The sequence below is a fragment of the Myotis davidii genome, unplaced genomic scaffold, assembly GCF_000327345.1.
Source record: "Myotis davidii unplaced genomic scaffold, ASM32734v1 scaffold482, whole genome shotgun sequence".
Taxonomy (NCBI): Eukaryota; Metazoa; Chordata; class Mammalia; order Chiroptera; family Vespertilionidae; genus Myotis; species Myotis davidii.
In genome coordinates, this window is record NW_006293550.1 from 645,921 (window position 1) to 660,320 (window position 14,400).

General features: G+C 41.7%; 1 protein-coding gene across 2 annotated transcripts in view; it reads right to left on the reverse strand.

Moving 5' to 3' along the window:
* The window catches only part of NSUN3 (NOP2/Sun RNA methyltransferase family member 3), a 77,657-nt gene that overhangs the window by 9,881 nt on the left and 53,376 nt on the right, over nucleotides 1-14,400 (reverse strand). The window contains exon 6 of one of the 2 annotated variants that reach the window (XM_015566214.1): nucleotides 11,112-11,187. The exons of the other annotated variant lie outside the window; for it this stretch is intronic. Within the exon in view, the coding sequence (XP_015421700.1) occupies nucleotides 11,172-11,187 (16 nt within the window). The 3' untranslated portion in view covers nucleotides 11,112-11,171. Of the gene's footprint in view, nucleotides 1-11,111; nucleotides 11,188-14,400 lie in introns of those variants that run through there. 2 annotated transcript variants of the gene reach the window in all.

Below are 14,400 nucleotides of genomic sequence, written 5' to 3' on the forward strand. Positions count from 1 at the left end.
TGAAACACATCTGGCCTCAAAGGTTTGGAATAAGATTTTGTACTTGTATTTTAGATTCAAATGAGTTATAAATATATTATATACTCTATCAATATAATAAACTAGCCACATAGTTATACGATGAAAGTTTAATTTAATTACCTTTTAAAAGTTAACTATTCAAATGTTAACTTTAAAAGCATCAGATAGGCAAATCTGCAGTCTAGATGCAGGAATCCACCAGTGTTTTCTTATTCTAGCACAAAGAAAGAAGGAAACTGGATTGTTTTGTGTTCTCTCAATGCATCAAGGCTTCCTCTGCAGCCTCCTCCAACCCTACTCCACAAAAAAAGTGTTTTAATTTGTATGTTTGTTATTATTTTTTAATATATTTTTAATTGATTTCAGGGAAGAAGGGAGGGGGGAAATGAGAGATTGATTGGCTGTCCCCTGCATGCCCCCTAATAGGGATAGAGCACGCAACCTGGGCATGTGCCCTGATTGGGAATGGAACTGTGACCTCCTGGTTCATAGGTGCACGCTCAACCACTGAACCACACTGTCTAGGCAATATGTTTGTTATTTTTTAAAGAACAGTTTGTACAATCAATAATAAAGCCATTTTTTCAGGAATTCATTTTGTCTTTTTGTTCAGTGCTTTCACTAAATTTCTCCATCCTTGAAAGATCTGCTTAGAAAAAAATAGAGAACTAAGTCTCAAGAGTCATTTAAAATACTGGCTTAGAAACAAAATGAGAAAGTGCTGCTTTCCCAGCAGAAGAGAGACTACTTTTATATTTCCAGATTTATAGTCCATGTAGCTTTCCAACTATCAAGTAAATAAAATATAATGACCCAGGAAAATAAAAGAAAAATAATTACCTAATTTTAATACCTTGAAGAAAATAAGTATTATCCTAATGAAAGCATTAAATTCAATGACCTTGAAAAACTAAACAAAAAACTAAAACATCTTGGAACCCTGACAATTATCCAAGTTCCAGAGGGAGGGTATTTCAAACTTAATAATAACTGAAAACATGAGGTAGGGTGTCCTGTTGTTCCTATGGCAAATCTCTGAGTCTCAGAGAATGTTATTTTTATACTTAGCTATTAAAACAAGCTAACAATTTTTAAAATGTAAATTCCACTTTTCTGGTCCATTCTTCAGGTCCTTGATTAGAAATCTGGTATTCTATTGGGAGGGTCAGTATAAATTAGATCACTAAATTTTACTGTTTTCTGCATTTAAAAAGACTGAGCCCAAATTGCAGAAGAAAATAATCAGCACAGCAATAGTGCCATCTTTTGTCTGAAGCAGAAAGTAACTTTCCTCCTTTTCATTAATTCCTCATGATTTATCATCAGGAGATATATTAACTTCTTTTTATGTCTTCCTTGTAACACGTTTCAAGCTACAACTACTGTCTCACAGAGAGGAATTTGTGATGCAGAAGTAAAGCAATCACACATGCCTATACTCTCGAAAAATTTAAGATTACAGCTAAACATTACTGCAATTAATATGCTTATTCTTTCTCTTTCTTCTTGACTTTTCTATTATAATTAAAGCATCAGGGCAACAGCTACCACTCTTTCAGATGTAAATATGGGGAAGCAATCAAGTGAAATAGAATTAAAGATTCCTTATGGTCACAATATTTTTTAAAAATATGTTTTATTGATTTTTTTACAGAGAGGAAGGGAGAGGGATAGTTAGAAACATCAATGAGAAACATCGATCACCTGCACACCCCCTACTGGAGATATGACCACAACCAAGGTAAATGCCCTTGACCAGAATCAAACCTGGGACCTTTCAGTCCACAGGCCGACACTCTACCCACTAAGCCAAACTGGTTAGGGCACAATATTAATTAGCAAGCCTGTCCCTGCCCACCTTATCTTAGAAACTCTGGCACCAAACATTTTTTAAAATCAAGTATGACTGTAGTAATTTAAAAAATTTAAAATTATAGGAGCATCAATCCTGCAATTGGTTCTTTGTAACCATTTAATATTCAATTGATATTTCAGATTCTATATAAAGCTACTTGACAAGGTCACTTACAACTTATGAGGAAAACAGTTTTATAATTAATAAAATGGAAAAAAATGTATGAAAGCTCCTGGCAGTCTTTGTTTCTTAACTGACAATTTAACTAAATCCAAAACTAAGAAGGTGAAATGCTTACAGAGGACACTGCCCACATTCTTCCATGAAGAAATTATTATTTTCAGAATAGGATAGAATAGAATAGAATAGAATAGAATAGAATAGAATAGAATAGAATAGAATAGAATATTCCTGAATCAATGGGAATGTGGATTTGGTCCAGGAATAAAATGAGATGCTGATGTTATCGAGTGAGGGACAAGTGATCAGCCTAATTAAGAATGTTACCTTATGTTTATTTGGTGCTTAATTTAAAGAGTACTTCACACATGGAGTCTTAATAAAACCTTATGAGGTGCGCAGGGTGAAGAGTATGACCCAACTTATCAAAATGGAGAGTCACAAAGACTCGGTGACTTGTCTGAAGTTACACAGCCAATTAATTTAGCACAAAGACTGCCAACCTAATCTAATACCAGGAAATGGACTACAAACTTTCCCAGGGCTACACATCCTGAAGCAAATATTACCACTGCTAAAATAAGATGGAATCTAGGGCAATAAGACAGAGGACGCTACATGCATACATTTTATCTTCCCAACTGTCCCAAATACTCACTGAAGGTAAAGAATAACTATGTACTTTTAGGCACTTTTAATATAAAGAACTAAGAATTAAAAGTCTGAAGCTATACCCTGAGAAGCTGGGCTACCTGCTTCTTTTATAAAGCATACAACATTCACCTATTAAAGTACTATTGCACAGAATTTATGATGAGATAAATGAAAGTAAATAACTCAAGCTGAGACATAATTTGAGCCTTTTCAATATAGACTGTCATCTAAATCATAGTTTTAAAGAATTTTAATGAATTAGATTTAAGTTAGAAACTCAAAGGTAGTTACTTCATTACCATTCCAAATAATCTGGAGTAATTTGGAAATTATTCTAAATTCCAAATAATCTGGTAATTCATTGAAGCAAATTTTGTTCCCATAACTCTAAAAGGTAGATATGTTTTCCTCAGAAACTTGTTGATAAAATCAGTACAAAACCAACCTAAGTTAAAAGGCTTATTTCAGCCTTCATCTTACTATAACTGTACTATTGGATTCTTCCCTTCAAAACTTGGTACCACTTTGGCTTCCTGGATGTGACTCTTCCTTTGTCCATCTCTCACTTTTCTGAAGTTTTCTTGTGGCCTCCTTCTGTACCTTTCCTTTTCTTCCTATCCCTTAAATATCTGCTTGCCCTATAACTTTATCCTTGCTTTATCTATTTTCCTAAACTTAGATGCTTTACATATTATTTCATTCAATCTTTCAATTAAGTTTTGAGACATGAATTATCAGTCTCACTTTGCAGGTAAGAAAACCCAGGTAAGACAATTAAGCAACTTGTACAAGTCGACTCATAAGTGTCCAAACTAGGACTCAAATCTGGACACTAGAGCTGTACATAGCATGCTCTTAACCACAGTTATCCTTGACACGTTCTTTCTCTCCCACTCCAGAGCCAATCAATTACCAAATTTAATTAATTCTCCATTGAAAATATATTGCAACAAATCTGTCCACATGAGACCTTTGTCATCTACTTCTTTCAAATTGGTTTTCTTATTAATTTTCAGTGTTCTCTGATCAAGGAATTTCCAACTTGTGACAGATACTTCTAATTGTTCTTCAATATCTGTTCTCATTTTTCTTTAGTAGTAATGAGATTTTTAATTGGCATAGCTAAGGCTAATTTCCTAAACTGCCTTTCATTAAAGGTAGTCATATGACTAAGTCTGACCCATGAAATGTGAGTGAAAATAATGTGCAGTATGCTCTTTTGGAATGCAAGTTAAACAGCAAAAGCTGGAATAGCAACCCTGGACCATGAGGTAGAAGACAGATGGGGCCTGAATCCCTGATAATTGTGGAGTCTGACAACTGATCACCAGAGCAACCCTGAGAAACCTGCTCAGACTTTTACTTAAGTCACTATTGGTTTAAGTCTCTCTATGTCTTTCTCTGCCTATCTCTTTCTCTGTGTGTTATATTAGAAAAAAAAAACTGATACTGAAATTGGCACCAAATGTGGAATTGCGTCAGCAGGATATAAAAGGAAGAACTGGTGCCCAGCTGGTATGGCTCAGTGTTTGAGCGTTGACCTATGAACCAGGAGGTCAGGGTTTCATTCCCAGTGAGGGCACATGCCCGAGTTGCGGCTCAATCCCTGGTAGGGGGTGTGCAGAAGGCAGTTGATCAATGATTCTCTCTCATCACTGATTCCCCCCCTCCCCCCGCACTTCCTCTCTGAAATCAGTAAAAATATATCTAATTAATTAATTAGTTAAATGCAGAACTGGCTTATTATGTGAGCAGGCAATATGGGACAAAGTCAAACATATACTACAGCTAGAAAGCCAGTGATTACTAATTTTATGTCAACCTGGCTGGGCTATAGTGCCCAGATGTTTGGTTAAACATTATTATGGATGTTTCTGTGAGGGTATTTTCAGATATGGTTGACTCCTAAAAGAAAAGGCTGACTGACCTCCTTTGAACAGGAGGGAATTCTGCCAGCAGACAGCCTTCAGACTTGACCCACAACATAGACTCTTCTCTGCATCTGCAGACTACTGGCCCACCCTGCAGATTTTGAACTTGTCAGTCTCCATAATCATGTGAGCCAATTCCTTTTAAAAGTCCCTTTACAAACACACACACACCCTTTTGTTCTGTTTCTCTAGAGAATCCTAATACAGCCATGGAGAAACATTTAATAAAATCACTATTTATGATACCTTGCTAAGACAGATCATAACTACACAATAGATCACATGCTAAACAAAGCTTATATAACTCTAGGATGACTAGAAGAAAATCTCAACATGCTAGTATGTGTTAACAAGAGAAGGCTCAGGAAATATCTTGGGAATTTGGAAGCAGAGATGGAAGGAATACAGCCTGTCGATTATAATCTAAGTCAACTACAAATTCAGTAATTTGGGCCTTGTAGGATTGGAAAAGTCAACAGGTTCTGTGCCCCAAAGTGAAGCAGAGATGAAAAGGTATCCCTGAGGAGGCAGCTCTTACAGAGATGAGATGGTAGCCCAAAGCCTTGCTCAAGCACTTCTGAGTAAATGTTCTTGTGTGGACAAGAGGATTCAGTTCAAAAGCAAAGATGGTGTTTTCTTACCTCACCTAATAAAATCAAACAAACTTCTGATACACACAATATGATAAACCTCAAAAACATTATGCTGAGGGGAAAACCCCAGATAAAAGAATACAAGTTTGACTGCACTCTTACGTAGTTTGAGAACAGACAGTTGTTCTTCAGTGAAAGAAAGCAGAGCGATGGTTGCCTCTGGTGAGTGGTGTGACTGGATTCTGAAAGAGCACTAGGAATCTTTCTGGGGTGATGAAAGTGTCCTATACTTGATGGGGCCATGGGTTACATATACCTATGTAACTGTCAACAATCCTTGAAATGAGTATGTAGCTTAGCGTACCCACATGTTTTTACAGATCCACTGGCTCAACTTGTGGGTGGGGTGGGGGGCTTTGGTTTAATCACCTTAAGAAACTTCGCCTTCGCAGAAAGACTCCAAGCTTGTCAGCTAGATACCCCATGAGTCCCATTGTTTCTGAGCTGCCTAGCAAGTTCCTGCCATACATGTTCCCTCTTCCTCATCACTTGTAAATCGTCTATCCTCTTATATCTAACACACACCCCCCACCCCATTTCTTCTTTGTCTAAAAATCTCTTATCATGGTCTTGGAAATTTTTATGGGATGCCCCATGCACATGTATTAAAACTTTGATTTTTTTTTCCCTGTTAATCTCTCTATTAAATTTGAGTATTAGCCCAGTCATAGAACTCAGAAGGCAGGAGGAAAAGTATTAAAATTTCTCAATACCCACAATAGAAAGGCCTGGTTCCTCTTTCTCCTCCTGGGTTCTAGTGTGCCTTTGTCCTCCCCTCCACTTCATGTGCTGGCCACTGATCCTGCTAACTTGGAGCCCCACACCAGGAGTAGGGAACAATTACACACAATTTCTATAGACTGCTTAACCAGCTCCCATGATTAAGATCTAATTCCTATAAGAAATTGCTTACATCGTTTGCAGGGATTCCTCTCTGACCAAACCCTGACAGCCAGTAATACCCTGCCCCATGTAGAGTAAGACAGACACAGTTGTATAATTAATTATCAAGTCAAGGAATTAAAATTCATTCTTTGCCTCATCTTTCTTGATGCTTAGCAAGTTGTAATGCTTACATAATTATTTTTCAGTTTCCTTTTGACCAGGCAAACTTTTATTCTTCGTCTTTCTAGACCCACTTCAAAGCTCACACAGACTCTGAAACCTTCCCTGATTCCCCATAGAATTCTTCCCTTTTCAGTTTTTCCCAAGCAAGACATTTTTAACTTCTTGAAAACAGGGTTTATATTATATTCATTTTGTTTTATATATAACATGACTAGAAAGAATGTTCCCAAAATAGGTTTATTAAACAAGTAAATGAATGAGTGCTCTTTTAAGAGGCAGACCAGGCAGAGAATTTTTCAGTGTAAAGCAAAGGGATATATCTTTTAGCATAGGTAGCTGGATATTAATAAAGGAAGGAAGTAAAGGGAATCAGACATCAAGCCTAACAAACTAGGAAGCATAAGCCTGCTTTCCTAGGAAGTTGCAGCATTCATAGGCACCCCAGAGGATCTCAGCATTTCTCTGGCAAGGGGATTAACACCCCTCCCTCCCTGTGTAGGGAGAAAAGACGAGCTTTCCAATCTCCCCAGGGTACAAATGCACATTCCTCACAGATTATGGGGGTGGAGGAGTGGGGGAAGGATTAAAACAATAAAGGGGAAATTCTTCTGCTGGGCACAAGGCTAGTAAAAGCCAAGGTGGCACATGGAAGGTGCTTCTACTATGACACATGTGCAATAGGAGCCAAGTTGATGACCAGAGACCTGTCATTTTAACCTGAAAAAAGAATAGATTGGATAAGGGACACAGAATCCTGGAAGATCTAGAAAATGGATTAAGGGGAGGGTCCAGTACCAGCCTGAGAAAGCTTGGGAAGATGATTGGTTAGTCTGAAGAAGTGCCTGGTCCTTTTCAAGCCCAAGATAATATAACCCAAGCTTAACAAACAGCTCTCACTCCCTCTTGCCTGGCAACATGCACTTGCCTCATTTGTGCATTCTCTCTCCATAGCAGCCATGTGGACACTAGTAGCTGCCTGGGATCTGCAACCTGGCCTCAAGGGTTCCAAATGTGGGCCCAGGCACAGCCAAACGGAGTGAGCTGGGAATCCAGACTAAGATAGCTGAACAGTGACAAGCTTTGGACTGGACTGAGCCAATGGCATAGAATGTTTCGATCTAGGCCTTTGTACTGGACTTGATGAAGACAGAACTATACTTTTTCCATGATGGGACATACGGAGATGCTGTGGTAAGCAATTAGACAGACATGAGCAAGGCAAAGGCGATGGGCCAGGCACAGATGGACCAGGGAGGAAAGCCTCAGGTGCCTAGCAGCAGACAACTGTAGGGTGGGATCTCATCCCAAGGGCAACCTTTCCTCTCCTAGCATAACACTGCTCATAGAGTTTAGACTTTGACCTTTCTCCCCTAGAGGTAACATCCAGGCCTCAGTTGTAATTCAGCTCCAGGCCCAGAAAAGCTACAAAACCAGATAATCAACACCACCTCAGGTCAAGCTGCACTGAATAATGACCCCTGCGCTGTAACCAACCAGTCAATCAGTGGAGACTTAGACCTTGAAAGGACACACATGGAAAGCTGCTTAATATTCCTCTGAGATCTTCCCCTGTGACCTCCCCTAAAACTCCACCTTTAACACCCTTAGGACAGAGGACCCAGACTGCTCTCCCTTCTGGGAGCAAGCCCCTGCCTTTCCCTTCTCCCTCCACTTTCCCATCCCCCCCAGGCGCATCACCTTTACCTTTCTCACTTCTAAGCTCCAAGGGCCGGCCCTTCCTTTGCCTCTATAACCTATTTCTCAGGCTATTTCTTCTGGGAATTACTTTTACTACCTCAGCAATTTTCTAAATAAATGTCATCTTACAGTTTGATTCGTGGCTCTGAATTCTTTCCTAGCCAGAACTCAAGTCGGAGGTTGCTGAACCCAGGTCTGGTCTGATCCCACAGCTCTAACACCTGGTGCCATTCCCACTGCTGACAACAATGGGACGTCGGGGAATCTGGGGGCATTCTTCTATTTCCACCGCAATAATTCCTACCATGAAACCACAACCATGCATGGGTCTCCCAGAATGCTTTTCTCTTGACCCCGTGAAAGGACATCATTTCCACTGGCAATATAGCAAGCATCTAAGACTCAAAGATTCTGAATAGGGAACAACTCACACAATCTACAACTCTTAATTGTAGAACACATAAAAATTATAGAAGCCAGAGGCTTTACTGGGAAAAAAGAAAATAAAACTTTTGTCAACAAGTAATTTATAAAAGTGAGACTTTTTTTCCTCTTGCCAATAGGGGACATAAATAAATTCCTACAGAAGTAAAATAATCTGCTAATGAAGGTTAGTACTTAGCCATTATGGTCGCATTTCTGATTGAATTGAAAAGTCTGGTAACTTTCAGAAAGTGAAATGGACTCTATGGCCACCACTTTTAAACTGAGATAGGTGGTACTGTGATACTGTGATTTATAATATGAAATATATATTTGGTCTTCATCCCCTTTTCTGCACACAGCTCCTAAAACCATGGGATTTCCTAAATGAGGAGAGCAACAAAATTGTCTTCTGTTACACTAGCAAAGTGACTCTGGGAGGGGGACCTAAGTTTGGGGGCTGGTTGCCAGGGGAAATAACCACAGGACTAGAGGACTTTCAGATCAATCCTTTGACCTCTGGGGAGGGAAAATGGGCTGGAGGTTGAATCAAGTGCTAATGGCCAATGATTTAATCAGCCATGCTATGTAATGAAGCTTTCATAAAAAAACATAAAGGGTAAGGGTTAGACGGCTTCTAGGTGTGGACCAGGTGGTGGTGCTGGGAAAGTGACATACCCAGGGAGGGCATGGAAACTCTGTGCCCCTTCTCATGTACGTTACCTTATGCATCTCTTCCATTTGGATGTTATCTGTAACCTTTATTATATCCTTTAACAGCCTTGTAAATGTAGGTAAGTTGTGTTTCTAAGCCCTGTGAGCTGCTCTAGCAAATTAACCAAACCCAAGGAGGAGGTGTTGGGAACTTCTGATTTACAGTTGACAGGTTAGAAATACAGGTGACAACCTGAATTTGCAATTGGCATCTGAAGTGGGGTGGTGGCAATCTGGTGGGACTGAGTTGAGTCCTTAACCTGTGGGAGCTGACACTATCTCCTGGAAGATAGTTAAACTGTAGGACACTCAGCTGGTGTTGAAGGAAATTGCTTGGGGGTGTTGGGGGAAACGCTCCACCACTACATTGAAATTTGTACCAGAATACTTTTTAGATATCAAAAATTCCATCAAGACATATTTAAAAACAAAAGTTATCCCCATGACACTACCTTTCTGGAAACAAGGGAAAACTAACAGAGCAGAGGTTAGTGTAGGGAGCAGACAATCTTATTTAAAAGAAAGAAAATAAATCTAGTCTTTTAAAAGAAATTAGCCTAATTTGATGTACCTACATATACGTGTGTGTGTGTGTGTGTGTGTGTGTGTGTGTGTGTTTTGTTAATCATCACCAAGGATATATTTTTCCATTGATTTTTAGAGAGAGTGGAAAGGAGGGAGACAGAGAGAAAGAAACATCGATATGAGAGAGACACATTGATTGGTTGCCTCCCACACATGCTCTAATCAGGGCAGAGGATTGAGCCTGCAACCAAGATACATACCCCTTGACTGGAATCAAACCCAGGACCATTCAGTCTGTGGGTTGACACTCTATCCACTGAGCCAAATTGGCTAGGGCCCAATAGATATATTTTAATTACTACAAGATAACTTAATAAATGGTAAAACCATACCTTTAACCAATTATTATGAGCTCCACAAAGCTTTTATCTCTAAGTTGTTCCTTTTTTGCCTCACCCCACCCTAAATGTTTATCACTCTACATTTCATATCTTTTTTCCCTCTCAGCATTTCAGAGATTGTTTCATTTACTTTTTCTTACCATTCCCTATATTTTTTCTATGTTATATTGTTAGCTTCTAGTATTCCTTTCCAATTTTTCTATTTTTGCTCCTTTTCAGCAGTTTTCATTTTTCCACTGCTTGTTTCTCATCATTTCACTCATTTGATACATTTGTATCAGTTACTATTTCTGCTGGTAAACAGCAGTCTGGGAAAGAAAGAAAATAAAAAATTCCTACCACTGTTATATACTAAAACCAAAGGAAACATTAAGGTGAAAAGTAGAAGTTCATGTACAATCTATCAATTAAATGCAGATTTAAAATTAAGTTTCAGGTATGATAAGTATGTAAAACAGATTGTATTTCTGGGTTGATAGTTACCTAGTGCTAGCATCATTTTTTTGTGTTGTTGTTTGTTTTTTAATATATTTTCTTTATTGATTTTAGAGAGAGAGGAAGGGAGAGGGAGAGATAGAAGCATCAATGCGAAAGAAACACCGAATGGCTGACTCCTGCAACCCGGGCATGTGCCCAGACCAGGAATCGAACCAGTGACCTCCTTGTGAATGGGTTGACGCTCAACCACTGAGCAACACTGGCTGGGCCCCGTGTTTTAAAAGTATTTTACAAGCTCTGAGGTATTCTTTACTGTGCTCACAATAAGTTATTAAAATTCCAGATACCAGGGAGCATTATCTTAATTCATTGATATTCTGCTTCCAAGCAACTGTCAACAGTTTGGAGCAAATAAACTCACACAAATCCTTTACAGGTTTGAATGTCTCTTCATGTTAACATATGTATTAAGAAGTGATTTATATTTATTTCCATTTTTAAAAAGGGAAAATAATTTCTAGATATAGAACTGTTTATTCTCGAAGAATTTCTGTAAATTTAAGAGAAACATGACTCCACTTGCAATTTTCAGAGATACCATAGCCAGAAGCTATACCTTTGTCAACCTAAGAAATGAAAACAATGCTGTAATTATCTTTCTCCACTAGCAATAAGTTTTTATCTTGAAGAAGGGTATCTTTATACAGTACTGGTAGAACAGAATAATGACACTAGATACTCCTGATACAGATTAAAAATGACAAGTTTCTGCATATTTAAAATCAGTTTCTACTTGGAGATCTCTAGTTTAATACATCTTCACAACAGTTAATTTCCTCATTAAGACGTCAGAGGAATGGCTGTTATAAGGATGCAACTTTTCCTTTCCCCCTGACATTTCAACAAGTTAACCATCTATAATTCAACAAAGAAATCCCCGCTCAACACAGATGCACGCCTGATAGACCTGTGCAGTTAAACATCTAAAGGCTGAGAGGTGAGAAGGGAGGAAAGTGCAGACGGCCTGCAGACACAGCCCTTGCAGACACAGCCCTGCGGCTGGGAGCTCGTGGCTCAGCTGGGAGAGGGGAGAAAGCCAGTAGTAGAACAGAGAGTTGCAGAAGGGAGGGCAGGGGCAGCCTAGCAGGGTGAGTGGCAAGTGGGAGAGTGAACAATGTCTGAGTCAGCAGATGCCTGACAGAGCATGGGCTTCTGCTGTGCAGCTCCCCACTGTCCGGCTGGGTGGTGGTGTCTCAGACAAAGAAATGGAACCACAGAGACCTGCCTTTGCTTGGACTCCCAAAACTCGCCTCCCTTTGCCATTGTAGTCCAGGAGCATATTATCTGTAAACTAAGCGCTGTTACATTAGAACAGCTGTTTCTCTCTGCAACTGATCCCCAGGAGGGTAGCTTGGGGCGGGACTCCATGGAGGTCAGGGGTTGCCATTAACACGAGGGTGAAACAAACCCCACCCGCAAGGAGCACGGCTATACTGTCTTATGGAAGCCATGGAGGTTCAAGACTGGGAGACCACATAGGTAAAAATCTTATGATTCAGCACCATCTACTGGGAAATAGTAGAAAGATCTCTTTAAAGATAAATGCAAAATCAGAGGAGGACAGTGAATACCATGAAGAGCCACAGTAATGACGATGACCAGAAAGAACATGAAAAATCCCCAGAAAGGAGGCTGGAACACATGGAAATATCTATACTAATAATAGCCTAGGGGCCGTCACCACTGGAGGGATGACCAAACAAGGAGGGGTGGGGGAGGGGCGGGTGCTGCGAGGTCCTTAGCCTCCAGCCTGAGCTGGAGGGAGGCCTAATGACCTCGCCTCTGCTGGGAGGTTGACTCCAGCACGACCTGGGCCCTCCCCTCTGTGGACCAGAGGCCCTTTTCCTTGTACCATGTTCCCAGGATCTCTCAGACCCGTGTTTCCTGGGGTCCTCGCCTTGCCTCTGGCAGGACCCAGGCCGGTCCTCTGCGTATCTGAGGTCCTGCTCCCTGTACCAAAGCCCAGAGTCTCTGAGACCCAGATGCAGGAATCGCTTATTGTCGATTCCCTCCTCCCCTGCACCCACCTCACCTCTCTGGGCTCAGGGGGCTGAAGCCATGGAAGCGCAGCAATCCACCTTGGAAGACCCGTCTTGGAGGCGGTGTGTGTGCCCGGAGCCCAGCCTGCCCCCGGGCCTGCACCGCCAACAGGCCTGGCCTGGGCCATGGACAACTTCACTGCGCTGAGCCGAACGACCCTCCTGTGACCCCGCCTCTGGTTCCCTAAGCGGAGCTGCGGGGCCCTCAGGCGGCTGCCCCAGCCTGGCCCCTGGGACGCGGAGGGCCAGGAACGCGGCCCAGACCCGCAGTCACCTCAAGAGGAGGCCCATGCACCGGACCGCACAGCCCTGTGGTTCTTGAACCAGCCAGAAGGTGCCAGCGCCAGAGGGGATGGAGGGAGACGGGCTCCTGGTGCCGTGTTGAAACCAAGCCGCCTGCACCGAGCACCCAGGCTGCACCCCAGGAAGCGGACAGAAGGCGGCTGACCTGCTCCAGGAGCCCGCACCCCTGGGGAGCCCTAGACTGCCCTGTAGGCAGACCTGTTGCTTCTTTCTCTCCTGCGGGACACACAGACTTTCCTGGGACAAATCCCTCCCCGAATGCAGTCAGTAACATGCTAAGGTACTGACTTGGCTTTTGTATCTACTTCTCATCTCTCTGTTCTCTTCTGGAACCAGTGGACCACGATTAAACCACGGATCCCTTGAAAAAAAAAAGATATCGCCTGTTGTCATCATCCCGCCCTGGGTGGGATGAGTCTGTTCTAGGGTCCAGGCTCCCTCCCTCCTCCCTCATGTTCCTCACCTTGAGCCCTGGCAGGTCCCAGGATCCTCCCTCTGTTGACACAGGCTGGACTCCTCAGATCAGGGCCTCACTGCCCTGAGTCCTCCGCAGGAAGTCAGTGTACGTCACATCCGGTACCAAGCCCAGCAATTCCAAAGCCTGATGGCAGGGGCTGACATGGATTCCGTAGGGTGCTTTAGGCCTGCCTCTGATCCACATTTGACAGGGCCTTGGCCTCCTGTCCTCTATGAGCCTGAGTCTGCAATCCTCAGACCAGGGGTCTGACTGCACAAGTTCCCTCAGGAGGTGGGCGGGGAAGGTGCAGTTTTCAACATACAAACAGGAAGCCCAACTTCGGGAATTTAAATTCCTGCCTCATCCACCTTATACTGTTAAACCCCAAATCTAGATACCATACCTACTATGATCACCCCCAAGATTTTAAACAAAGCTAAGATAACCAATTGAGCAACTCTATTCATTAAGGACAGCCTAAAGGCAATGATTTCAACCTTGAAAACAGAAAGTTGGGGAGAGCCATATGGACAGTGGAAAAAGGGGAGTGAGATAGAAAATTTCCCTGGTCGTAGCCAAGAAGTGAATGGTTTTCAAAGTGCATAAGAGCAACCTGTACTGGAGAAGCAGGATGATTCACATCTCCACAGAGACAGTCACATTACCTTGAAAAGATTTTAGGTAAATCTTATGAAAACTAGCTAATGGTGAAGGATGAGAGAACAATGAACCACTAAATGGGTGTCCTAGGGAAAAGTTTGGAGGAAGCATCATCTCCCTACCATGTGACCCATCAGAACTGAACATGGGGTCAGTAAGTTTGAGAAGGCTTAGGAGTGCAAAAGAAATGCCCCCTTCCTCTTACCAAAGCATCTTGGCCTCCTCACCCCTCCCCATGGAAGTGTCAGGATGGTGCTTTATGATGTCTAAGTTTCTCTCCCAGAGCTACCATTAGCTGGAGGAGAGGTTTCCTGATTCAT